Source organism: Lissotriton vulgaris, unplaced genomic scaffold, assembly GCF_964263255.1.
Source record: "Lissotriton vulgaris unplaced genomic scaffold, aLisVul1.2 SCAFFOLD_2906, whole genome shotgun sequence".
Taxonomy (NCBI): domain Eukaryota; kingdom Metazoa; phylum Chordata; class Amphibia; order Caudata; family Salamandridae; genus Lissotriton; species Lissotriton vulgaris.
In genome coordinates, this window is record NW_028244519.1 from 190,462 (window position 1) to 215,303 (window position 24,842).

Below are 24,842 nucleotides of genomic sequence, written 5' to 3' on the forward strand. Positions count from 1 at the left end.
GACCCCTGACTCCCTCACAACCTCTTTTTTAAAAAAAAAAAAAATTAAAGTGCAGAACCACATTCCTCAACTTTATGATCTGTATTTCTGAACCTCTGTGTCCCTTGCTAGATGAGGAAACTATTCGTTTTGACCACACCTTTAATTTCACTCTGTCACAAGTGCACCAGCTTTTTTAAACTGCTCTATATAATTTATAATTCCCCTCCCCAGTCATTCATGCTTCATTGAATTCCTCTGTCAATCCTGTAGTCCCTTCAGCTGACAGTAGATTCAGTATTGTAGCAGTCAATACAGGTTGTGTCAAAAACTAAGCATTTTAGCTTATCAATCTTGCAGTGTTATCTTTTGTCAACAGTTGCTCTTTACCTAGCCAGCCCTATGCTTGGCAATCTTATTTAAAAATTTTTTTATATAGAATTCGTTCAAACGGAACTTTGCATTACCCCTGCAGAATATGTATTTTAGATTGCGAGCAGATGTCGCAAAGAATCTTTGTGGTGTGCAGAAACTCAGTTTTGATAAATTTACTGAAGTAGTTCTTGAGCTAAGAAAACAAATTTATTTGAATGTTTTTAAGGTGATTTCCTGAAGGTTTCTAGTAGAAATTTGAATCTATAGATCCGGTCTACTTTGAGTTAACGTTTAATATGCCTTGTATTTTTTTTTATGTATTTTTCCCTCTTTTTTGCAGCCGCCATCAACCACGACTTTCGTACTGAATCAAATAAACCAACTTCCAACCTTGGGAAATACAATAGTAATGACAAAAACAACACCTGTGTCGACTAACAGGCAGACTATAACTGTTGCAAAAATTATTCAGACCAGTGCAACTACACGGCCCACTTCAGCAGCACCTACTGTCAGGAATGCTCTAACAACTGTACCTGCTAAGGATCAAATCCAGCTGAAAGATTTGCTTAAAAGCAGCAGTCTTAATGAACTGATGAAACTTAAACCTCCTCCAAACATTGCACAACCAGTCGCAACAGCAGCTAGTAAGTTAAATGTTTTATTCTGATGTTATTTTGGTATGATATCTGATACAGTGGTATGAAAGCTTAAATCAAATCAGTACCTTTAAGCTGTATAATTTGCTCATAGGCAACATTTTAACTGTGCTTAGGTTTTGGGTCTTGGGACAGCATGGCTAGGTGTAGGGATGTTTGTTTCTGAGCATTAGTAAATTATGCTGAAATTAGTCCACATCAACTAGTTAATTTCTGAATGACCTTATCTACACTTCCTAAGCAATTGCATTGCAGTAAAAACACAAGGGGATTAGGCATATGAAATTTGATAACTTGAATGAGTTTGCATAATACAAGAGCAAATGAGGACAGACCTAACTCAAGGCTACTGCTTTGTCTCCTCTTTTTTTACCAGCAGCACGTATTTCACCAATACTTGACAAGCTCCTTTTTCTGACAGTCTGTTAGCAAGAAACTCTTTCCATTGTTAATTTTATTGTTGTTGCAAAATGAGTTTGAGTGCTGCATTTTCTCATCCGTGAAAGTTAACAAATTATATTGGATGATACATTTTCTTGCAGAATTTTATGTCCTACCTCATAAGGTGGTCAATGCCACCAAGACAGGTAAGCGTTAAATTACATTTTTGGGCAGCACTTGGTTTCTGTAGTTTGCTACCTTTCTTTCACGTATTGTGGAGACTGACAATGGTTAACCGGTGGTGGTAGCTATCCTTTTATCTTGATGAGCATTTATCTGTCTTTTGCAGTAAGTCATTGATTAAATGCACATTTGTCTTATATGAGGATGTTACACGAGAGATGTGTTGAATTGCTGACAGTTTAAATCTTTATTAGTTATATTGTCAACTATGGTGCCATCCTGATGTAAAACAAACCAAAATCCATGGTGTACTTCTTGTCTTCAACCCAGAGCAGTTGGGTAAAGGTGGAGCAAATTTAAGGCATTTAGTTTTCTTTTTGTACCATGGTTTACTTAAGTCCAAGTAATAAATGCATTTAATTTTCACAGCTTTGGTATTTCCATTTCCTCACCGAATTCACGTTCATTGTTTTCCCTTTGCAGTTTTTATAATTTAGTGATGTGTAATCTCCAAGATGTGTTTAATGAAATTACTTTCGGTTCATGTGAACATCTGCTTTATGTATTTGAAATAAGGATATTAGTAAGCTGAGAATGTGCTCTTAATGTTTCTATTTCCACTTGTACTAAAGTATATCAATCAATCAGGAGTTTGTAAAGCGCACTACTTACCCAAAACGGTCTCAAGGCGCTGGGGGGTGGGGGCTGGTGGTAGCTCTTAGGTGGTACACGGTGGTTCTCCAAAGAGCAAAGTCTTTTGGCCCTTCAAGAACCTGGAGCGTGTGGGCATCTGTCGGAGGCCAAGAGGGGGGAGTTCCATGCCCTGGCCGCGAGGAGGGAGAATGAGCGTTCTCCTGCTCTGGACTTCTTGATGGGTTGTACCATTGCCAGAGAGCTGGGCTGAGCGTAGAGATCTTTGGGGAGTGGTGATGGGGACATGGAACGAGAGGCGGTGGTTTATGTAGGCGGGTATTGTGAAGGGCTTTGTGGGCGTGGTTGAGAATCTTGCATGAATCTCTTCTCGACCTTGACCCAGTGTAGTAACCTGTGGCTATTGGCTGATGTGGCGTGGTAGATTGAGGACTAGTCTGGCGGCAGTTTTTGTTGATCCCGGCGTAGTGCATTGCTGTAGTCTAGTCTGCTGCTGATGAGGCCATGGGTGACTGTTTTCCTGTGTTTGAGGGAATCTAGTTGAATGTCTTAAGGAGTAGGCAGAGGGTGTGGTAGCAGGAAGAGGTGACAGCGTTGATTTGGCGGTCTATTTTGATGTCCAGGATGATTCCGAGGTTGCGTGCATGGTCTGTGGGGGAGCGAGGGGTCCAGAGGTCAAGGGACCACGAGGTGTCGTTCCAGGCATCGGTGTGTGGGCCCATGATGAGCTCTTCTGTTTTGTCCTTGTTGATTTGTAGGCAGCTGTTCATCCTCCTGGTGACTGCTTCCATTCCTACTTGGAAGATGTGTCTGGAGATGTTGGGTTCGTTGGATAGTGTGTGGATGAGTTTGGTGTCGTCTGCATACGATACGATGTTGAATCTTTGTGATCTGATGATGGATACTAGTGGGGCCATGTAGATGTTGAACTGGGCGGGGCTGATGGAGTATCCTTTGGAGAATCCGCAGGTGGTCATTGTGTGTCCTGAGAGGAAAGGGGGAGTCTGACCCTCTGCGTTCTCCTGGAGCGGAAAGGGCGGATCCAGTCGAGACCCTTGTTTCGGATTCCTGCGTCGTGGAGTCTGCTGGCTAGGGTGCGGTGTGAGACTGTGTCGAAAGGTGGCGGGGAGGTCCAGGGGGATGAGGGCCACAGAGTCTCCTCTGTCGAGGAGAGAGCAGATGTCATGGCGAAAAGGATGGTCTTTGTGCTGTGATTCTTGGATTGCCAGAAACCGGTCCTCGGAAGGTTGTTTCCGGTCCAGGGAAGACCTGGCTTGGCAGTTCGGGCTGGACTGTTCCCATGAGGCACAGGGTCAGACTGATTTGCATATAGCCATGTCTGAACTGGGGTGGCACAGTGGCTAAAGAACGGTGATGGATCAAACCCAGATCTTTTGACTGGGTGTGAGTGTTTGATTCAGATGCTCCGTCCATCACCACCCCCTTTTGTACTGCTTTTGGCCACCATAAGTGTGGCAGGGTATGCTCATACGTGAGTCCCTTGCTCACTTTGCCCCTGGATTCAAGCAAGCCGGGCTGAAGATGTCTGGAATGCCCGAAACCGGTCCTCGGAAGCTTGTTTCCGGTCCAGGGAAGACATGGCTTGGCAGTTCGGGCTGGACTGTTCCCATGAGGCACAGGGTCAGACTGATTTGCATATAGCCATGTCTGAACTGGGGTGGCAGAGTGGGCTAAAGAACGGTGATGGATCAAACCCAGATCTTTTAACTGGGTGCGAGTGTTTGATTGATTCAGATGCGCCGTCCATCACCACCCCCTTTTGTATTGTGATTCTTCCTGAAGCCTGATTGGGAGGGGTCAAGGAGGTTTTCTTCTATGAAGGAGGAGAGTTGTCTATTGACTGCTTTTTCCATGACTTTCGCCAGATGTGGGAGTAAGGAGATTGGTCTGAAGTTCTTAAGGTCGTTGGGGTCCACTGATGTTTTTTTCCGGAGAGTGTTGATCTCTGTGTGCTCCAGTCATTGGGGAAGGAGGTGGTCTCGAAGGAGCGATAGATGATTCGTTGGAGCTCGGAGCGATGATGCCTGTGACTCTGTGGTATATGTGGGGAGGGCAGGGGTCCGTGGGGGCCGCAAGGTGGGTTGTCTCCATATTCTTTAAGGTATCTTCGCTGTTGAAGGCGGTCCAGTTGTCCAGTTTTGGCTGCGTGGTGTGGATACTGGTGGGTGTGGGTTCCTCGTAAGGGTTGTTGTCATCGAAGTTGTCATAGATGGGCTGGTAGGCTCTCTGTTCTCTTCACCTGACTTAAAAAAAAAATAAAGAAAGAAATAGTATTGTTTTACTGAATTGAATTGTGATATTGTTTTTAACTTTTAAAAAAAATGAATTATTGTATTACTGTTCGCTGAGTGTGTTATACTCTGCTTTTTAGGGGGTCATTGCTTGTCAGTGGGAATTCCTTTCTAGCACTTTGCACTTTTGTACCTCCGTACTCCCAACCTGACCAACTGCCTTACAGGAATTCACAACTGGATGAATAACTCATCATTAAAACTAAATGGGACAAAGACGGAGGTGATGCTCCTAGGAAAACAATGGACGACCATCCCTCCAGCACTCTGGCCCGATGTGTTCGGGGAAATCCCCCCCCCCCCCGAAACGTGAAATTAAGACACTCGGTGTGTGGCTCGAACCAGAGCTTACTATGAAAACACAAGCAACCAAAACCTCGGGCACCTGCTTCGGGCTCATGCGCAGGACCCGCAAGATCCTGCCCTTACTGCCACCTACTTCTAGGAAACTACTCATTCAGGGACTAGTACTGTCCCGCCTGGACTACAGCAATCTGGTTTATCTGGGAGCCCCTGAGGCCACCCTAACGAAACTCCAGCGGACACAAAATGCGGCGGCACGCCTGCTCACTAACATCCCCTCCAGAATGTCCGCCAAGCCGGCCCTCAAAGCTCTGCACTGGCTCCCTGTGCGCCAAAGGGTGCAATTCAAAGCGATGTGTAAGACACATAAGCTGATCAACGGATCTGGCCCGGCGATCCTCAGCAAAATGATCACCCCCTACACAGCAACCAGATCCCTACGATCCCAGAATGAGAACCTAGCTAGCATTCCTAGATTCGAAAGAACCCGCACAGGAGGACGACAATTCTCCGTTCAAGCAGCTACGGGATGGAACGCTCTTCCCCGCTCCCTCAGACTTGAACCTAACTACCTAGCATTCCGCAAGAAATTAAAGACTCGTCTGTTTCCTAAATGAAGTCCCCTTGACTGTCTCCCCTCCCTCTCCTCCCCCTCAACAGGATCACAAATCTTATAGCGCGGGGATGCCCTTGGGTCACCAGGCGCTTTAGAAATCGTTATTAAATTAAAATTAAATTAAGGTCATCTTTGCACCGCCACTTCCGCTCTAATTAGCGGTCTAGCTCTCGTGTTACGGCTTCCCAGACCACTAATTCTATGGCACATGCAACTTTGGCAGGTAAAACAACTCTTTTTGGTATACCTCCTTCATACCAAGACTTCACTTTTTATAGCATTAATTATCGCTCTTTCCCGAGGCACCAGACTGATATCTTTGATCTTTTATGCAATAGCCAACCGGATGCAGTTTTCTTAACACAAACCTGGCATCATGACAGTTAAGGGCTTGATGTGGCTGCGGCACTCCCCACTAATTATTCTATCTTCAGGAATGGTAGGAAGTCAAGAATGGGGGGTGACATTGCTGCTATTCACAAAAATTCTATTGATTGTAATTGTGCTGACATACCTGCTATGGACTGTGAATCTTTACTATTTAAACTCACACCTAAGTTCACATAGTATGGTACTTTAGTTTAGCACCCTCTGAGCCCAGCTGGACCTTGGGCAGTATCTTTCCCGGACCTGATAATATCCCATGTTTTGAATGCTGCTAATTTTACTACTCTGGGTGACCTAAATCTTTGTTTAGATGATTTTGCATGCACCAACAGCACAGCTTTCATTGCTGATCTTGAAGCAATGAATATCCATCTTTGTAATTCCGGCCCTACCCATGTTGCTAGCCACTTGCTTGATCCTATCTTTTCTACTTTGTTGGATCTGGTCTGCCCTAATTTTTTACCGCTGTGCTGGTCTGACCATTTTGCTGTGACATGTCTACTGAAGACCACTGCCTGCATCTCAGCAGTTACGGCCGGACCTAAACCTAAAGTCAGACATTGGGCCAAACTCAACGTCTGTGCCTTAGTTAATTTTTTAGATGATTCTAGACCATTTATAAAAAAGCTTGCTACTGCTGACTTGGGTTCCATTCAAAAATTGATCTTGCATGCAGTAGATACCTGTCTTCCTCTTTCCTATAAATGTTTAGGCAACAGTCTGTTACCTGCCCCTGGTTTACAGAGAATCTGAAGATTGAGAAATCAAAGTGTAAAAATTTGGAAAAGCAATGAAGGAAAGACTACAAGATAGATGCTAAGATAGCCTATAAAAAGAATGTAAATGAGTATCCTATTCTTTGTAAATTAGCTCGCGCTGAGTTTGTTTTTCTTAAAATCTCTCAAGCTCAGCATTGTCCAAAAACTCTTTTTAATGCAGTCAAAGAACTATCTGGCTCCAATACCCTGCCTACCCCTTTTGTTCTACCTGTACGCAATGCGAGAACCTCGATTGCTTCTTTGTGGAGAAAGTTGAGAAAATGTATTCTACTTAAACCTAAGACCGCCAACTAGATTTTCCGCATTCTTCCAATGCCGTACCTATTATTGTTAGTACGTGAGTCTCTCGGATTCAGGATTATGCAAAATCCAGCATTAGGGTGGAAGCATGGCCCCTTTTAGAACCCAGCACATTTAAGTCTCTTGGCTAGCATTAGATCAGGCTCTCCTAGCGACTTTCCAGTTTCCGTGATGAAACCGCTTGAGGCACCGACGCTCCGGTTGATCATGGATCTTCTTGATGCCTCTTTACAGAAAGGCTTTGTTCCTCCAGACTAGAAGCATGCCATGGTGCTCCCTCTTTAAGAGAAGCCTAATGCTGATCCTTCTATGCCATCTGATTTTCGTCCTATTTCTCTGCTTCCGGTTTTCTCTAAGCTTTCTTGAAAAACATGTCAATTCTTAGCGCCCTTCTCTGGTTGAGTCTCGGAGTTATCTACATTCTTCTCAGTTTGGTTTTAGAGCAGGTTTTTCCTCTGAATCTACTTTACTTGGGGTTATCGAAATGTTGAGATGGCATCTGGACCATGGCATACAGTGACTCTTATCTTATTGGAGCCGCTTTAGACACCGTGTCTCATACGGTCCTATTGAAAGCCTTGCATTCCTTAGGCCATGGAATCTCTACCTTACAATGGTTTCGCTCTTTCCTGGCTGATCGTACTTTTCAAGTTTTTTTCCACCTCTGCAATTTCGAATATCCATCAATCACCTTACGGAATCCCTCAGGGCTCTGTGCTGAGTCCTCAGTTTAATATCTGTGTGCTCGCTGGCATATATTGCCGAAGAGGCTGGGCTGTCCCTTTTTTCCTATGCGGACGACACACAGATAATCTTTTCCCTTAATTCATTTAGTGGACCTGATTTATCTGCTCTCCGGATAGGTCTAAGTAAAATTGCATCTTTGATGCAGAACCACTACCTCAGACTAAATGGAGATAAAACGGAGGTTAAGATTCTAGGAAATGAGCAAGACCTCTGGGGACAGCAACATTGGCCCACTGAAATGGGCCTGTTAACCCAGCCAGTACTTAAATTTTGTAACCTGGGTATCCTCATTGACGACAATCTGTCAATGAAGCAACAAATAACTAAGGTGGCTGCAACCTGCTTTACCATTCTGAGATAGTTGAGAAAAATTCTGTGGATGTTACCCCTCTCAGTGCAACGTACTGTGGTCCAGGCCTTGATTACGTCTAGGCTAGACTACGGCAACGTTCTATACTTGGGCTCTAATAAAACAATAACACGTAGGTTGCTGGTGGTGCAAAATGCAGATGCTAGGCTGCTGTGTCGGGTACCCAGGATAGTGTCGGCCACCGATTCTCTTCGCAAACTAGACTGGCTAAAAGTGGAGAACCGTATTAAATTTAAGGCCTTGAGCTTTGTTTAAAATTAAATCCGGAATAGCTCCACAATGCTTGCAATCTTTATCCAGTTGTGCACTCGTTTTTTGTGTTCTGCCAGACAGTCTAAATTTGTTATTCCTAGAATTAAATGGACCAGGGTTGGCGGTAGGTCAGTCTCTTTTTTGTGCCCCTCCCTGTGGAACTCTCTTCCTATCTTTATACAGGAGCAAACTGTTTAGTAGTTTCCGCAGACAAGTGAAGACCTGGTTGTTTAATCAGTAATGTATTCCCACTTGCTCTTTTTACCCTTACCTGCCGGATTCGGGAAATCCCTCTGGATAGCTGTGCGCCTTATAAATTTAAATAACATAACAGATGTCTTAATTTGTGATGGAAGAAGGCGCAAAGTCTGTCGAAGGAGTTCTAGGAAGGTGGGGTTTCGGTAGTCACACTGTTGGGTTGAGCGAACTCTTTGATGGCGAAGAGTTCCTTGTTGTGTGCGTGGGCAGAGATTCTGTCCTGGAGAGCGTTCTCCCTCGTGTGTCTGAGTTTATGGTGGGCGGTGGTGGCTGCTCTGAAGATGTCTAGGTCTGCTGGGGTTTTGGAGTTCCTCAATAGCTTTTTGAGGCGTCTGCAGGTTAGTCTGGATTCTCGAAGTTCGGTGGTTTGTGGGTTGGACGATTTCCTAAAAGGGGGGGGGGCGGATTGTGTTGGTGCAGCTAGTGATAAGGCTGTGAATGGTACGGGTGACAGTGTTGGGGTAGTCTGTGGTGGTGGGTGCGGAGCTGCTGAGGGAGGCGGCTAGCTGGTCTTCTGAGATCTTGTTCCATATCCTGCGCTGGAGCGAGTGTCTGCAGGAGATGTTTCATTTGAAGGTGAAGTGAACGCAGCGGTGGCCCGTCCATTGGAGTTTGGAGGTGTGGCTAAGGGTGATCGAGTATACTGCTGTGAAATTGGGATTGAGGGTGTGTCCTGAGTGCGTTGGTTCTGGAACGATCTGTTTGAGTCCAATGTTTTTGATGTTGTCCAGAAGGGAGGTGGAGGTAGAGTTGGGGTCATGGCGGTTGTCGAGGTGGAAGTTGAGGTCTCCCAACAAGGTGTAGTCGGTGGCGGTGATAGCATGTGGGGAGATGTCTATTATGGAGTCTGAGAAAGTTGCCCTGCATCAACTCCATCTCCAGATTTTATTTTTTTCGCCGTCTGGCTTGGGTATAATTTGCTGAGCTTCTGGTTGGTGTCAGTTTAAAATCCCCCTTCGACGCGCAATTCCTCTCCACTCGATGGTATTGTCTCGATTTAAGTTTCCCTTTTGACGCACATCTTTAAAACAAATCCTCGACTTCGATCTTCGACGCGGGCTGTTGGGCCTATCCGCGCCGACCACGCCTGCGGTCAATGGAAAGGACTTCTTTCAAAAAATGCCCCGGCTTTGGTGCCAAGTTCCCACACACGGACCTGCACAAGGTTTGTAATCTCTGCCTCTCTCTGGAGCATGAAGACAAAAACTGCAAGGCCTGTGCATCGTTCACGGATGGTTTTCTTCAACCTGATCGTCGGGCTCGACGTCACAAAATGTCTTGCGGACATCTTCGGAGCAGATCCCAATGCCCAGCCGGAACAACAAAGTGATGAAGACGTCTCCGAGGCCGACGACTTCGACGTCGAAGAGGAGACAGTCACCCCGGCTAAGTGGTCTTTGAGTACCTAAACCCCCTCCGAAATACCAAACCGAAGGCTCTGGTAACACCCTCAGGCTCATGTTGAAACCGGCAACATGTCTCACGCCCCGCCCTCTGAGCACGGCTACGATACCTAGAGACGAGCCATCCGGCTCGGGCTCGAGCCAGCCCCATTCCGGTGCTGAGAAGTCCCCTTCGGCACTGAAGCACGAGACAAAAGATGGCCACACCCTTAGTCGTCGACACCGAAGATTGCCTCAATGTCGAAGCCCTCAACGTTAAAACATACTAAGGGCAATCATTCGGAACCAAAAAAATCGCTCGAGCTGAAAAAAGTCTGAGCCAAAAACTCCTATAACAAAACTGAGTCCAAGACCCCACAGAAACCCTCAGACTCGGTCTGAAGAACATTCTGACCCAAATTCTTGAGCACTGAAAAAAGACATTTTACCCACACAGCCCGTACCTGATTTATTGGATCCAAAACAAACAATTTTTGATTGATCTGGAGATTGGCAAAGTCGTCGCCAAGCCTCCAAAAAAGAGCAAACTGGACACTTCAGAGGAATCTGAAAAACCCTTGAAACAAAAGGAGATGAGAACTAACACCTCCCCACCTACTTCTCCAGCTGATCCAAATCCTCTGATTTCTCCACCCCACTCCCCACAACATATTTTTTCACCTCAAACAGATACTGAGGATGATCATACCGATGGGGGTGGGAATATAGATCTACATGGGGATGATGATGCACATACCATCCCACACTATGTAAACCCTTGGTTGGCTCTCTCAGACCCATATTGGACCTCAGATCGCTAAACCTCTACATTCAGTCATATCACTTCCACGTGGTCACTCTCTAACAGGTGCTCCCAATACTTCAACAGGGCGACTTTCTCTTCACTCTGGAGTCTGGACACCTACTTTCAAAGGAAATATCTCAGGTTCGTAGTAGAGGGTCAAGACTACCAATTCAAGGTCCTCCCATTCGGGGTGACTACAGCACCCAGTCTTCATCAAATGTTTCGCAGTAGTTGTGGCCTACTTACGGACAGAACATTCATGTCTTCCCTTATCTGGACGACTGGCTCATAAAAGCCAAGTCACACAGCAGCTATGTGCAACACACACAAAACAATCAAACTGCTTCACAATTTGGGATTCACTGTAAACTTCCCCAAATCCCACTTCCAACCGTCAACCATACAATAATATCTAGGGGCTAACATAGACCCTTCAAAAGTTCTAGCATACCCCAACTCAGTCAGGATAAGCACCATGCAAGCTCTAATAGCAAAATCTCAGCCTCAACACTCACTACCAGCTCGAGTATTCATGCAACTTATCGGGATGTTGGCCTCTTGCATAAGGGACGATAAGAATGCAAGACTCCAAATGCGTCCTTTTCAGGACTGTTTGGCACGTCAGTGGAACCATGCTCAAGGTCAGCTAACCGATCTGGTGTTGGTAGACTACCGCACCCATCGCTCTTTGCAGTGGTGGAACATACAAAACCTTTCCAAAGGGTGGCAATTCCTCAACCCGGTTCCACAGATCATGCCAACAGCAGACTCATCGCTCACCGCCTGGGGAGCTCCTCTTAAACCCATACAATTTGGGCATATGGACCCCTCAGCAAAAACAGTTTCACATAAATTACCTGGAATTGTTGGCAATATTCCTACCGTTTACAATCTTTTCAAGTCCACCTCGTAAACAAAGCGTTCCTGGTCCGTACAGACAACATGACAGCAATGTATTACATACAAAAACTGGGGGACACTTTCTCAGCAGCTTTCACACCTAGCTCAAAGCATATGGAGATGGGCTATTCCTCAAAACATACATCTCCTTGCAGAACACCTCCCGGGAGTACACAATCAGATTTCAGATCTGCTCAGTCACCAAAGACAGCAGATGCACAAATGGGAACTTCATCCTCCAGTTCTGCTTCCATTCTTTCAAATGTGGGGCCACCCAGAAATAGACATGTTTGCCACACACCAAAATGCCTGAGCTTCCAGGTATCCACGCCCATTGTCCAAAGGCAATACGCTATGGATGAACTGGGAAGGCAAATTTGTTTACGCTTTTCCGCCTCTCCCGCTCATTCTGCTAGTGGTTCGGAAGCTCAAAGCGCATTCCCTCACAATGATTCCAACTGCTCCGACATGGGCCGACAGCCATGGTTCACAACCCTCTTGGAACTATCAGTAGTTGCTCATCAAAGCTATGCCTCTCACCCAAGCTTCTCACTCAGAACCATGGAGAGATAAGGCATCCAGATCCCAGTCAACTCAAGCTTGCGATCTGGCACCTTAAATCTTAGAGTATGGCTACCTTAATCTCCCGCCAGACTGCATGAATATCATTAAAGAGGATAGACGTCCTACCACTAGAGCTTGCTATGCTGCAAAGTGGAAAAGATTTGTAATTTACTCTACAAATACCAAAATCAACACACTAGATGCTTCTGTTCAAGACCTCATCTGTTACCTTTTGCATCTACAGCATTGTAACCTAGCATATACATCCATTAGACTACATCTCGCTGCAATAGCAGCCTATCTCCAAAACAGACAACCTTGTTGTTGTTTAGGGTACCAGCTGTCAAGGCATTTATGGAAGGAATTAAAAGAATAATTTCACCAAGAGTTCCACCCTCTCCAGTATGGAACTTAAATGTGGTCCTTACCAGACTCATGGGTCCCCCATTTGAACCTACGCATAAATGCAAATTACAATTTCTCACCTGGAAAGTAGATTTCCTGGTTACAATCACCTCTCTCAGAAGAGTCGGTGAACAGCATTAACCATACAGGAACCATTTCTGCAAATCCATCATAATAAAGTGGTTCTTAGAACTAGCCCAGAACTTCTACCTAAAGTCGTGTCTGCTTTACACCTTAACAAGTCTGTAGAACTCCCAGTGTTTTTTCCTTCAACCAGTAGCATAACGAGCTCTTCACACGCTAGAAGTAAAAAGAGCGATACTTTACTACATTGAACAAACAAAATCCTTTAGAAAGACTAAGGGCCAGATATATCAAAGGGTTTTGCCTTTTCTATGTCTATGGGGAAATGTGTTGATACATATGGCCCTAAACCACTTTTTGTGGCTTTGGCCCCACCTCATAAAGGCAATCATATCTCAAAAACGGAGATTGCAAGGTAGATTGTTAAATGCATCCAAGTATGCTATGCTTAAGCCAAACTCACCTTAACCATTCCCCCTAGAGCTCACTCCACACGTAAACTAGGGGCATTTATGGCATTCTTAGGGAACATTCCCCTAGATGACAACTCCAAAGTAGCAACTTGGTCTACACCACACATGATCACAAAATACTATTATTTTGACGTGCAAGCAATACAACAAGCTGGTGTGGGTGAGGCTGTATTAAGAACACTTTTTCAAACCACTGCAACAGATACAGGTATCCACCGCTAACAGGATAACTGCTCTATAGTCTATGCACAAGCTCATATGCTTCGAACAGAAAATGCTGCTTACCAGTATGCATCTGTTCTTGGCATGTAGAGCTGTAGATTTGTATACCCCACCGCCTCCCCGGAAACCTCCATCTGTTCCAGTACAATCTTACTTGGATACATTACACATGGACATCTTTTTCTAGTTCTTACTAACTCCATCATAACCCTCCATGGCAAAACAATCTGGAGATGGAGTTGATGCCTTTGCACACTATCATCCGAAGGAGGAGTCCCCTACTACAAAGACTTCTTCCAAGACAAAAACAAAGTGTAAACATCCGAGCCCAACACCAGATGGTGATCAATGCACAAGTATACAAATCTACAGCTATACATGCCAAGAACAGATGCATAATGGTTGGTAGCATTTCCCTCTCAAGAGGTAGATACCTTGTAGGGGGCTCAGGAAAAACACTTAAGGATTCTTAAGAATTGGACATTGAGGAGGTTCTTTCATATAATATCAAGGTTCCTGGATCAAGTCAAAGTCTGACCTTAAGTCGGCCATGTTTCACAGTAAAAGACAGCGTATTTAAGTCTTCTTTTTCGGCACTGAATTTCAAAACCTTGAGCGAATAAGCATGATCGCACAGACCTTAACAGTTGACGCTGAAAAGTCAGTCATGGGAGCTGGCAAAGTCCCACAGTGTTGGGTCCAGGGACGAGGCAATCGGAAAGGAGCAGCGTTTACTTTCATATACCACCCTTTCTGTCAACATACACCTATCTAGATCACGCTTACAGGCCTCAATGTCTGGCAGTAGGGCGGAACCCTAGAATTTAGCAGTGTTTCTTTCGGCCACCTCCAGGCCCGTTGTTAGAAATGGAGTTTCTGGTTGACTAGGGTATACCCTAAGCCAGACAGAACACGCCACTCTCGTCGGTGTAAGAGTTATACACCACTCCACCCCGCTCACCCCATTGTAGCTTGGCACAAGCAATCAAGCATATCACACAGGCTGTGTGTAAAGCATGTGACTCTCTCTCGCTCCACATAAACCAGTAATCACTTTCCCAACTAGGCAATTGTCAAAACATCAGTTAGTGCAATAACACAAAGACTTATATGTTGCACCCTTCATAAAAACACCATCACAGCCCACACAAATGTGAATCCTGAAAAAATACTCTATCCTGGCAATGCAATGTAAAAACGACATATACCATCAATCTGGGCATGGGATGCAGCAGTTAAGGAGAGAAAACACCTGGATGACCAAACATCATTTTTGAACATAAATCTCCAACTATGGTCATCACATATCGGTAATATTTGGATTACAAAAATGTTATCATAAGCACATAGATACTGTGCACAGGCACCTTTTATTATATGTTACGTGAGCTCCAAGCTTAGGTTGCAGAACACCTGCACACCCACTACTGGTAATATGCTAATATCTGGCTGATTTCTCTGTAATACAGCAAGTTCCTACTGGTGGGGAGGGGGTCATCTTGGGCTCACCATGCAATGTCACTAAATAACAAGTGCCTTAAGTTCAGCATGTCCGAAGCCCTCCTGGGCCCCTCGGACTACAATGGCAGACACAGAACAATCCATTAAGCAATCGTAGGCCGCAGGAGCACCTGTGCGCCGATTACAAGTAATCTGATAATTTTCGGCTCTTATGTAGAGCAAACTCCTAGCGGCTGTAAGGACCTCTGTCGAAGGGGGTCCACGTAATGCTGGCTGAGCTAGAGTGCCCCCAGGTATGTGCTAAATTGGGGAGGAGAAGCATTCACACACTGTGGGCGCAGTGGGGAGATCTCGCTGAGTATCCCACGTTAGCAATAATGCTCAAATGCAGCTGCTCGTGAGCATGCAGGGAAGCTGCCATGGACCAGCCCCTTTCGGTCCAGGTGCCTCTTCCGATCCGAGCGATTGCATCCTGGAAAGAAAGGGGGCTTCTCTGATCTCAGCCTAGCTGGTTCGTACCTCACGCTAGCGCTGTAGTGGTGGAAACTCCAGAACAAGAATGATGCGGGCAAGATCAACTGGGCAAGTTGGAGTGCACCTCTGAATAACATGGTGGTATCTGGCCACACCGTGCTGTGAGAGAGGGGGCAATCTTTAGGGATCCTGAGATTGACGGATGGGTGGGTGTGTGGAGGTGGGTGGGGGGGCGGTAAACCAGTATGCCCTTGCAGATCCCTGGGGGCACGAAGGCATAGAGCATGCTGCAGGCTAGCTCACCAAGGTCATTGCAGCAAGAGGGCAATCCTTCTTGCAGCCCAGCAGGCCAAAGGTTAGAACAACAAGAAGGTTAGTCTTATGGTGGTTCTTCCTGGCAGCATAACAGTCCTCTGGTGCATAATGTAGAGACAGCAGCATCTGGTTACAAGTCCATGCAGTGTCAGCCCCTGTACTTGTATTCAAAATTCCTTTTGATGTGGAGGTAATTTCAAAAGAACTTTTCGAAGTGTAAAAAAAAAAAAAAAACTTTTTAATCCCAGCTCTGGCTATGGACATCAGTAGGGGGCAAACAAGCCCTTTGTGTGAGAACAGGCCCTAATCTTCACAAATGTAATAATGCTACACCTCCATCTTTCCCAGAAGAGCAATCCGGATGTAGATGACCACAGATGGAGCCCTGTTATACCCAACTCTTGCTGTGTGATGGCTGTCTGGAAAGTATGCAAAAGACCATCTGTCACTCTACCCTAGACGTGGATTGGAGTTGGGCAGAAAAGCATGTGAATGCTTTTTCGAAACCTGGCATTCCTGCTATAGTAATGAAAAATCCACTTGCATTAATTAGCAGGATTATTGCTATTCTAAACATGGCAATGCTACTTCTTTCAGATCAGAAATTACAGCTGAAAAACATATCTGGGAAGTCACATTGCAAACCTATGAGAAGAGGAGGCCTCACAGCAGTGAGACACAAAATAGTCTGTTTGTCACTACCAGGAGATGCCACACAATGAAGGCACATGTCCTACTTTTTACCGACACAGCACCCCTCCCCCCCCCAATATAGGGCTATCTAGGGGCTACCTTATGGGTGATCTATATGCAGAAAATGGTGACGTTTCAGGCTTGGCAAGTAACTGTAAATGCCAAGCCTTTGTGCTAGTAAACTGCACACACAGGCCCTGCAGTAGCAGAGGCCTGTGAAAGGCTACTTCTGTGGGCGGCTCAAGCAGCACTGCAGGCCCACTAGTAGCATTTAATTTACAAGCCTTTGGTATGTAGGATATCACTATACAAGGAACTTGAAGGTAATTTAAATATGCAAAACAGGTGTAAGCCTATCATACCAAGTTTAAAGGAGAGAGCACATGCACTGTAAGCATTGGTAAAGTGCTCAGAGTCCTAAAATCAATAAAAACAGGCCAGAAAAAAAATATAGGAGTATGGCAAAAAGTTTGGAAATAACCCTGCAAAAAGGGATGGCTCCAGCACCCGTTCACATCCATAGTACAGGGGCCCTCGTGTAATCAGTCTCTCCCCAAACATTCAGCACATGCTGCTTAGCCGATAATTCAATGCCCCTGCCCCCTATCGACCTCAAACAATCACCACAGCCCTGTAGGTGTATATAAGCGGGCACTCCCAAAGGAGGTGGAAGAAGGTGCCATTTTGTCTATAGCCTTTTAAACACTGGTCAGCTCCCGTCCACCCCATCTGAACCATTAAAGTTTTTACATCGTATGAGCGGTGTGGAATTGTTAGCTGGATCAAGTGGAAACCCAGGAGGTGGAAGAAGGTGCCATTTTGTCTATAGCCTTTTAAACACTGGTCAGCTCCCGTCCACCCCATCTGAACCATTAAAGTTTTTACATCGTATGAGCGGTGTGGAATTGTTAGCTGGATCAAGTGGAAACCCAACCAGATAGCCATGTCCCGAAGGGAATGCCATGGCCTCCTCCCACTCACCCATCTTCAAAAAACTCAACATTATTCTCACACCACCCTTTAACTGTTGCATATTGTTTGGTATCTTATTAATCAGCTTTTTGTAAGTGAGTGAAATTGCCTTCTCGGTCAGATATTCATCAATAAGTCTATCCTGTAGAGGTAAGGACTTTGGCAGCTCCACCCCCCGTTGGGAGGGCCACTTGTAATGCATGCCGGATCTACATTACATCTTCCAACACAAGATCAGGCACATCTATGACATCCAAGACCCTGACACAACACCCTTTACCAACACAAGCAACCACGCCACACTCAAACAGATCCTGCTCAACTGGACTCTGCTCACCACAGACAACACACTCAAGACCACAAAGAGTATCCACTCCGAAGCCCCATCGGACCCCTGCCTGTAACACGTCTTCCACAGAGCAGCCACCTCCATCGCCCCGTAGCTTCACTACACAATCAACCTCTCCTTCGAAACCGACACCTTCCCAGACTGGGAACATGCAGAGATCAACCCCCTGCTGAAGAAGCCATCTGCCAACCCGACAGACCCCCTAGAACTTCAGACCCTTCTCCCCTTCCAAGCCAGGGTCATCGAAAAGGCCGCCAACGCCAACTCTGGACATCTCTGTCCGGCTTCCGAAGTAACCACAGGACCGAAATCACATTCCTCTCTGCTACCGACATCTGCTCACTCCTAGACTATGGCAAAACCGCAGCTCTCATGCTACTGGACCTTTCGGCCACCTTAGATAGTCTCCCATCGTACCCTAATCACAAGACTCCATGACGCTGGCATCTGCAATAAGGCCCTGGGCTGGATCCACTCATTTCTTACTGGCCAAACACAGCGAGTCAGACTACCCCTGTTCCTCTCAGAACCTACAGAGATCAGCTGCGGAATACCCCAGGGCACCTTCCTGAGCCTCACCCTCTTCAGCATTTACATGGCCATGAGGTCATCGTCAGAAACAACAGACTCCACATAGTCTCTTATGCCGACGACACCCAGCTGATCCTCTCCCTCCCCAACGAACCCACAGCTGGCAGAATTGACTTTCACAGCTGAATGAAGGCAGTTGCCACTTGGATGAAAGATAGCGTCCTCAAGTGCAACTCGGACAAGACTGAATACATCATCCTGGGACCCGCCCCCTCAGCCAGGGACGACTCCTGGTGGCCCGCCACACTGGGAACTCCTTCCACCCCAATGGACCACACACGTAACCTCTGCATCATACTGGACTCCTAGATCGCAATTTACTACCAGATCAATGCCGTATCCTCATCCTGCTTCCAAACACTACACCTGCTTCGAAAGACATTCAGTTGGATCCCAACAGAATCCAGAAAGACTCTCACCCACTCCCTTATCACCAGCAGACTTGAGTACGGCAACGCTCTCTACACTGGCGTCAACCAGAAACAGCCCAGTAATCTACAGAACGCTCAAAACGCAGCAGCCAGACTGGTCGTAGACATCCCCCGCCGCAGCCACATCACAGAACACCTTTGGTGACATAATTGGCTCCCAGTCAACAAGAGAATCACCTTCAAACTACTCGCACATGCCTACAAAGCTCTCCACGACATAGGACCAGCATACCTGAACCACTGCCCCTCATTCCACATACCTGCCTGACAACTCCGCTCCACCCAACTTTCCCTGGCCCCTGTCCCACAGATTCATAAGACCAGAACTGGTAGAAGATCCTTCTCCTACCTTGCCGCCAAGCCCTGGAACGTCGCTGCCTCAATTCAGGAAGGATCTCAAGACCTGGCTCTTCAACTGAACCTCCGCGCCCAGACGGATCAGGAGGCCTGCCTCCCCTCTGTCTTGAGACCCTCGTGGTTGAGTAGCCGCGCTGTACAGACTCCTGATTAATTGATCTGTTAGAATTGGCAGGCTTTCATTGGTCACAATTGATCTTTTTGTTGCAACTCAGGCCATGGAACGATCTCTCTCTCTGTCTCCACAAGTCTCTCACCCTAGAGATTCCTGTTATGGCCCATTTGTCAAATCAATACTGATCTTGGTGTGATTGTAAGATAGTGACCTCTCACAATGGTGTCATCTGTGTGATAGTGTTTTTCCATCCTAAGAATGCTGTTGATTTCTTCCACATCTGTATTACCAGCTGTGTAGGGTCCAGCCATTCCGTTTGCACCCTTTCACAATATGGAGCCCTCTGGTAACTCAGTCGCCCCATCACTGCCCGATCCATTTGAACCGTGGGCTGACATTGGGAGAAATACCCATCCCATTGATTATCGTGATATGAGCTGCCCAATAATATTTTTGGATGTCAGGCAGCGCTATTCCCCAAATGCCCCCTTGCTGCCCCAATCGAACCGGCCTGTACGGAGTTTGGACAGGTCTATAGAAATGCGGTGGACCTCCCATCCATAGCAGTGTACCCACTTCTGCTTCGCCTTAAAGTACAAGCTTGGCACCTCATAAGGAGTGTTTAGCATTACAAAGAGGACTTGAGGGGTTTCCATTGGTGCATGTCTTGCCTCAATCTGTTGAGCACCGGTGGCAGATTACGTTGCTGAAAGAGTTGGATTCAAAGTAATGTAGATTCCAAAGCATTGGAAACACGTCGAACCAACTCTCACCGCACAGCCCGGTCGCAGTGGAGACACAGGGCCTCTTAGGGGTACAATATGGATCTATGCCAATTGATAGTGTAGCCAGACATTTACAGAAGATGGTGATGACTTGCATCAGCTGAGCCAGGGTCATCACTGGGTCTGTGACGTATAGAATATTGTCGCCATTTAGGGATATTTTATCTTCCCACTGTTCCTCTCATTGATGCCCCGCACCGAGTCTTGTCGAATCCAGGCCACCAGCGGCTCGAGAGCCAGGGCAAAAATACAAGCGGAAAAGTGGACATCCTTCCCGGTTGCTTCTGAATAATTGAAATACCTTTGAGCAGCTGCCATTTACTTTGACCTCCGTTAGTGGTACCGCGTAGAGGAGCTAGACCCAAAAGAGAAACTTCGGGCTGAAATTCAACTACACGCACTGCAAACATTTTGTGCCATTCTAACATATTGAATGCCATCTTGGCATCAAGTGATAGCCCCAGTGCTTGTATGTGTAAATTCACTATTCACCCCATCGATGGTGGAGGTTAAGCTTGGTACCACCGTGGGGCATAAATCCAGACTGATCTGGATGGACTGAAGTGGTAATGAACTTAATCAGTCGTCTCGCTAATAGTTTAGCCAGTATCTTAACCTCCGCACTTAAGAGAGATATTGGCCTACATGAATCTTCAGGTGGCTTCCCTGCCTTTATGTATAACCACAATTGTGCCCAGCCTTTGATCCTGCAGCAGCTCGCCCCTTGCCTTGCTTTCTTGGTACATAGCTAATAAATGCGGGGCAGGTGTCAAGCCCATCATTTTATATAGTTCAACACGTATCTCATTCGTTCCATGGCCTTGCCTGATTGCAGCTCTTTCATAGTTGCCCCAATCTCTTCTACTGTAATGTCCTCCTGTGACAGACTGGGCATGTGTATGTCACAGAGAAACTCCTGCACCTCTTTCTTCATCATAGTGACTCTTGGTGAGTAGAGGTGGGAACACTAATCGGCGAAAGTATCGGCTATTTTTGCAGCGTGAATCCTTTTCTGCATTCACATGCTGTACATTCCTCCATCTAGTGGTTGGGTCCGGAAGTCTTTGTTTTTGTTGTTGTTGCTTTTTTGGGCGTTGTTGACCACCATTTGGTGCCAGGTACGTCCCCTGTGTGATGTCAAACTGCGCCCTGGAAGTCGTGCGTGGTAGCCATCTTCAGATTCTTTTTTCCGGCGTTGGGTTTGAAAGCAAGACTGGACGCTCTGAAAATGTTTCTGGAAAAACCCTGTAATCAAAAGAAAGTCGAGAATTCAAGTGGACTCTTCCGTCCATTGACGGCGCAACCGGAGAGAAGAACAGAACTCAGATTGACATCAAAGACCTCAAAGGCTGACAAATGGCGAGGCAGGGGCTATGAAAAATACTCCCTTCAGATTCTGCCCGAGTGCCATCACAAGTTCACACAAAGTGACCCACAAGATGTGCTCAACCTCTGCCTGCACAAAGACCAGAAGGACCAGGACTGTGAAGCCTGCACTGTGTTCCAGCCAAAAACACTCTGGACACGCCGAAAGCAGAGAGAGGCCCACTACGTAACGATGGTACAGACTTCGAAGAAAACTTCCCTGAAGGACCTAGGCCTTTCCAGTGATAAAGAGGACCAGGACGTTTTTGCAGAATCGACGCACGAAGGATTGGACATTGAAATTCTGGAAGGAGACTCCGATAAATTACAAGCCCACAAGAAGATGGGCGATACAGGGACGAAGACTAATAAGGTAAGACACCATACACATCCGTCGGAACCAAAGAGCAACGAAAGCAAGCAGCGGCAAAAGGCATCCCTGACTCTGAAGAAAAAATTGATCATAGGCCAGCCGTGATCCATAGAACCCCACAGAACCCTACTAAGGGAAAACGTTAAGGGAAAATCGCACAAGACGCCGAAGACTAGGGGTTAACACAAACCCCCGAAGGGAAGCGCAACACCCTCTAAACCAGAGGCAAGCACGAAAAAGAAAGTATCTGGTCTCAGACGCCGAGAGAAAAAGAAAACTACTCTAAGCTGAAATGGCAACACTCCTCCAGAAGGAGTTAGACGCTTCGCAAAATATTCCAAAAGTCCCAGCCACAGAAGTGGACAACGTCTATGTCGAGGGGGCAGAAGGGGAAGAAGATTCTCAAATCACCCCAACCCCCGAACCTTGCGAGGAAGATCTCGAGGAGAACATAGACGCTCCTGAAGAGGAGGAAGCCTCTGGTGTCTAGGTCATTCCATGTGTTCTCGAAATTTTCAAAGTCCAGAAGAGGAGATATGCTGCTATCCCTCAAAGGCATCTCCACCAGATGATCTAGCCTTCTACAACGGCCTAGTTGAAAGGGCAGCAGACCTCTTCTGAGTGCCCCTCGAAGAGAAGGGAGACCTATGTTTCCTTTAAAAAACATTAGCCCCAGCCAACAAGGGAACACAATCCCTGCCAATGCTGCCAAGCATCCTAGAATAAGGCAAAGAAGCCTTTAATGAACCAGCCGGACTTCGGGCAAATGCTCCCGCGTCTCTCCTGAGCTTTTCTTCCCCCTCTCCCCTCTCCCTTCCCCCAACCCTCTCCCCTCTCCGCTCCTACTCTTTGCAGCTTCTGTCCTCTGCCCTCACCGGCCCATGCCCTGTTTTTCTGTGAACCTCTTCCCTCAACACTTGATACCGAACTATTTTGTTTGATGCCCAATGGAGCTACTTGGTTTAGCTATAGGGGAGATGGGCCGTAGATTCCCTCCTTGCTCGTCACCTACCCAGTCGATCTTTAGACAGACTTCCTTTCGTCTCTACGGTTGGCTTTCCTTATCCTCACTTTCTCACCTCCCCTACCCCCCACTACTTTTCTCTCCTCTCCTAATGTATTGCTGATTGTTCGATGTAATGTGTAACTGTTGATCTATTTCTGTTATATTGTTGAACCACATTGTTGCACTTCCTTTCGTCTCTCCTGTCGTCTCCTCCCGCATCCTTCCTCTGTCTCTCCTTCTGTTCCCTCTCAATGTATTGAGACTGAACTATTTTGTCTGATGCCCGATGGAGCTACCTGGTTTAGCTATAAGGGAGATGGGCCGTGGATTCCCTCCTTGGTCGTCACCTACCCAGTCGATATTTACACCGACTTCTTTTTTGTCTTTCCCTTATCCTCCCTTTCTCACCCCCCACCCCCTCCACCACTTTTCTCTCTCCTTTCTCTCCTAATTGTATTGCCTACTTTTTTTCATGTATTTTGTAATTGTTGAACTTTTTCTTTTACAGCGCTCTGATACTTGCGGGTCTAGCCAGCGCTATATAAAACTCTTTTAAATAAAAAAAATAATAAATCGTTGTCACCATGGCCAGGAGAAGAGCAAATGCCCTCTCTAACAGTGGGCCACCCCCAGAGAAGGAAAGCAAACAAATAGATATAGTGGGAAGGAAGATGGAAAAAGAGGCAGCGACGCCGTAGTGTATCGCTAACTCTAATAATTGCCCTGCTAAACAGGTTACGACATCAGCAATCGGATGATTTTGAGGAGCTCAGCAACAAGCTAACCGATGAGGACAAGAAAAGAGCTAAATCTATCATCCAGGGAGGCAAAAAATCGCTCACACATGCCCTGAATCTGCACTAGATGCTGCAGACACTGCCAGCCGGCAAATGTGCACAGGCACCACCCTACGAAGGCATGCCTGGCTTAGATTTCTGGTTTTAAGCAGGAGGTTCAAACCTCCATCATTAACAGGCCTTTCACTAGGGTAGGCACTATTTGGAAAGGAGGTGGACGAATCTCTCCAACAAATCAAAATGGATAACAAGACTGCAAGAGCAATAGGATCCCTTCTGCAAATAAGTACCTTCAAAAGAGTTTGGTTTAACAGCAGAAAGCCGACAGGAAAAGGAACATTTGTTGAAGGGCAGTAAATGTCACACCAACAACCAGGCCAGAGGGAATGGCCAACAAACAGGATACCAAGGTTGACAGCAACAGCCGAAGCAGTCCTTTCGAAGAAGAGGCAAAGGCCAGCACTCTAGAGGAATAGGAAATGGCTCTAATTGACTCCTACACAGACAAAGACCCACACCGAACACCAGTGGGGGGCAGAATATCACAATAACTACAGCAGTGGTGAAAAATCATCACAGACCATTGGTTTTTAAATTTGATAAAACACGGATATTTCTTAGAACTAAAACACCTGCAAATCCACCAAAAATAAGGAAGTTCCTCAAATCAGAACTCATACTGCTAAATGCAAAAATCAAAGACCTTCTCCAAAAACAAGAAATGGAATTGGTGACAAGACCTTTTCAAAGGAAACGACTAATCACTAAGACAAATCCTGGATCTAAGGTTCATAAACAAACTCATTTTATCGCAACATTTCAAATGACTACTCTCCAAGAGATAATCCCACAAATTCAAAAAGGAGATTACATGGCAACAATAGACCTCAAGGACGCCTATTTACACATACCTATGAACAAAACCCACCGAAAAGATCTCTGGTTTCTACACAAGGGAACACTCTACCAGTTCAAAGTACTGCCTTTCGGAATAATATCAGCACCACATGTCTTTACCAAGTGTCTAGCTGCAGTCGCATCACACCTGTAAAAGGATGGAAGGCACGTCTCTCCCAACCTGGACTGGCTCATAGAGGCGAGCACAAAACCAAAATGTCTCGGCTCCATTCAAACCGCAATCCATGCGCCACAAAGACTAGGGTTCTCAATAAATCACAAGAGATCCTTCCAGAAAGCAAGAAACAGAAAAGATTTTCCTAAGTGCGAGGCTAGACTCAAAGAACGCACTGGCTTACTCGACGCAAAAATGATACAAGCTATCAAACCAGAAACATCCCTCTACTGGAAGGGTCAATCTCTGACCGTGAAGAGATTCATGAAACTTATGGGCATGATGGCGTCATGCATCCC

At 46.2% G+C, this 24,842-nt stretch overlaps 1 protein-coding gene across 4 annotated transcripts in view; it reads left to right on the top strand.

The window, feature by feature from the left end:
• The window catches only part of LOC147667205 (protein strawberry notch homolog 1-like), a 273,523-nt gene that overhangs the window by 170,034 nt on the left and 78,647 nt on the right, over positions 1–24,842 (top strand). For 3 of the 4 annotated variants that reach the window (XM_086948853.1, XM_086948851.1, XM_086948854.1), the window contains 2 exons: positions 695–1,001; positions 1,556–1,600. In XM_086948853.1, coding sequence (XP_086804979.1) covers positions 695–1,001; positions 1,556–1,600 — 352 coding nt within the window. The remainder of the gene's footprint in view (positions 1–694; positions 1,002–1,555; positions 1,601–24,842) is intronic. The other variant, XM_086948852.1, reaches the window with a different exon arrangement.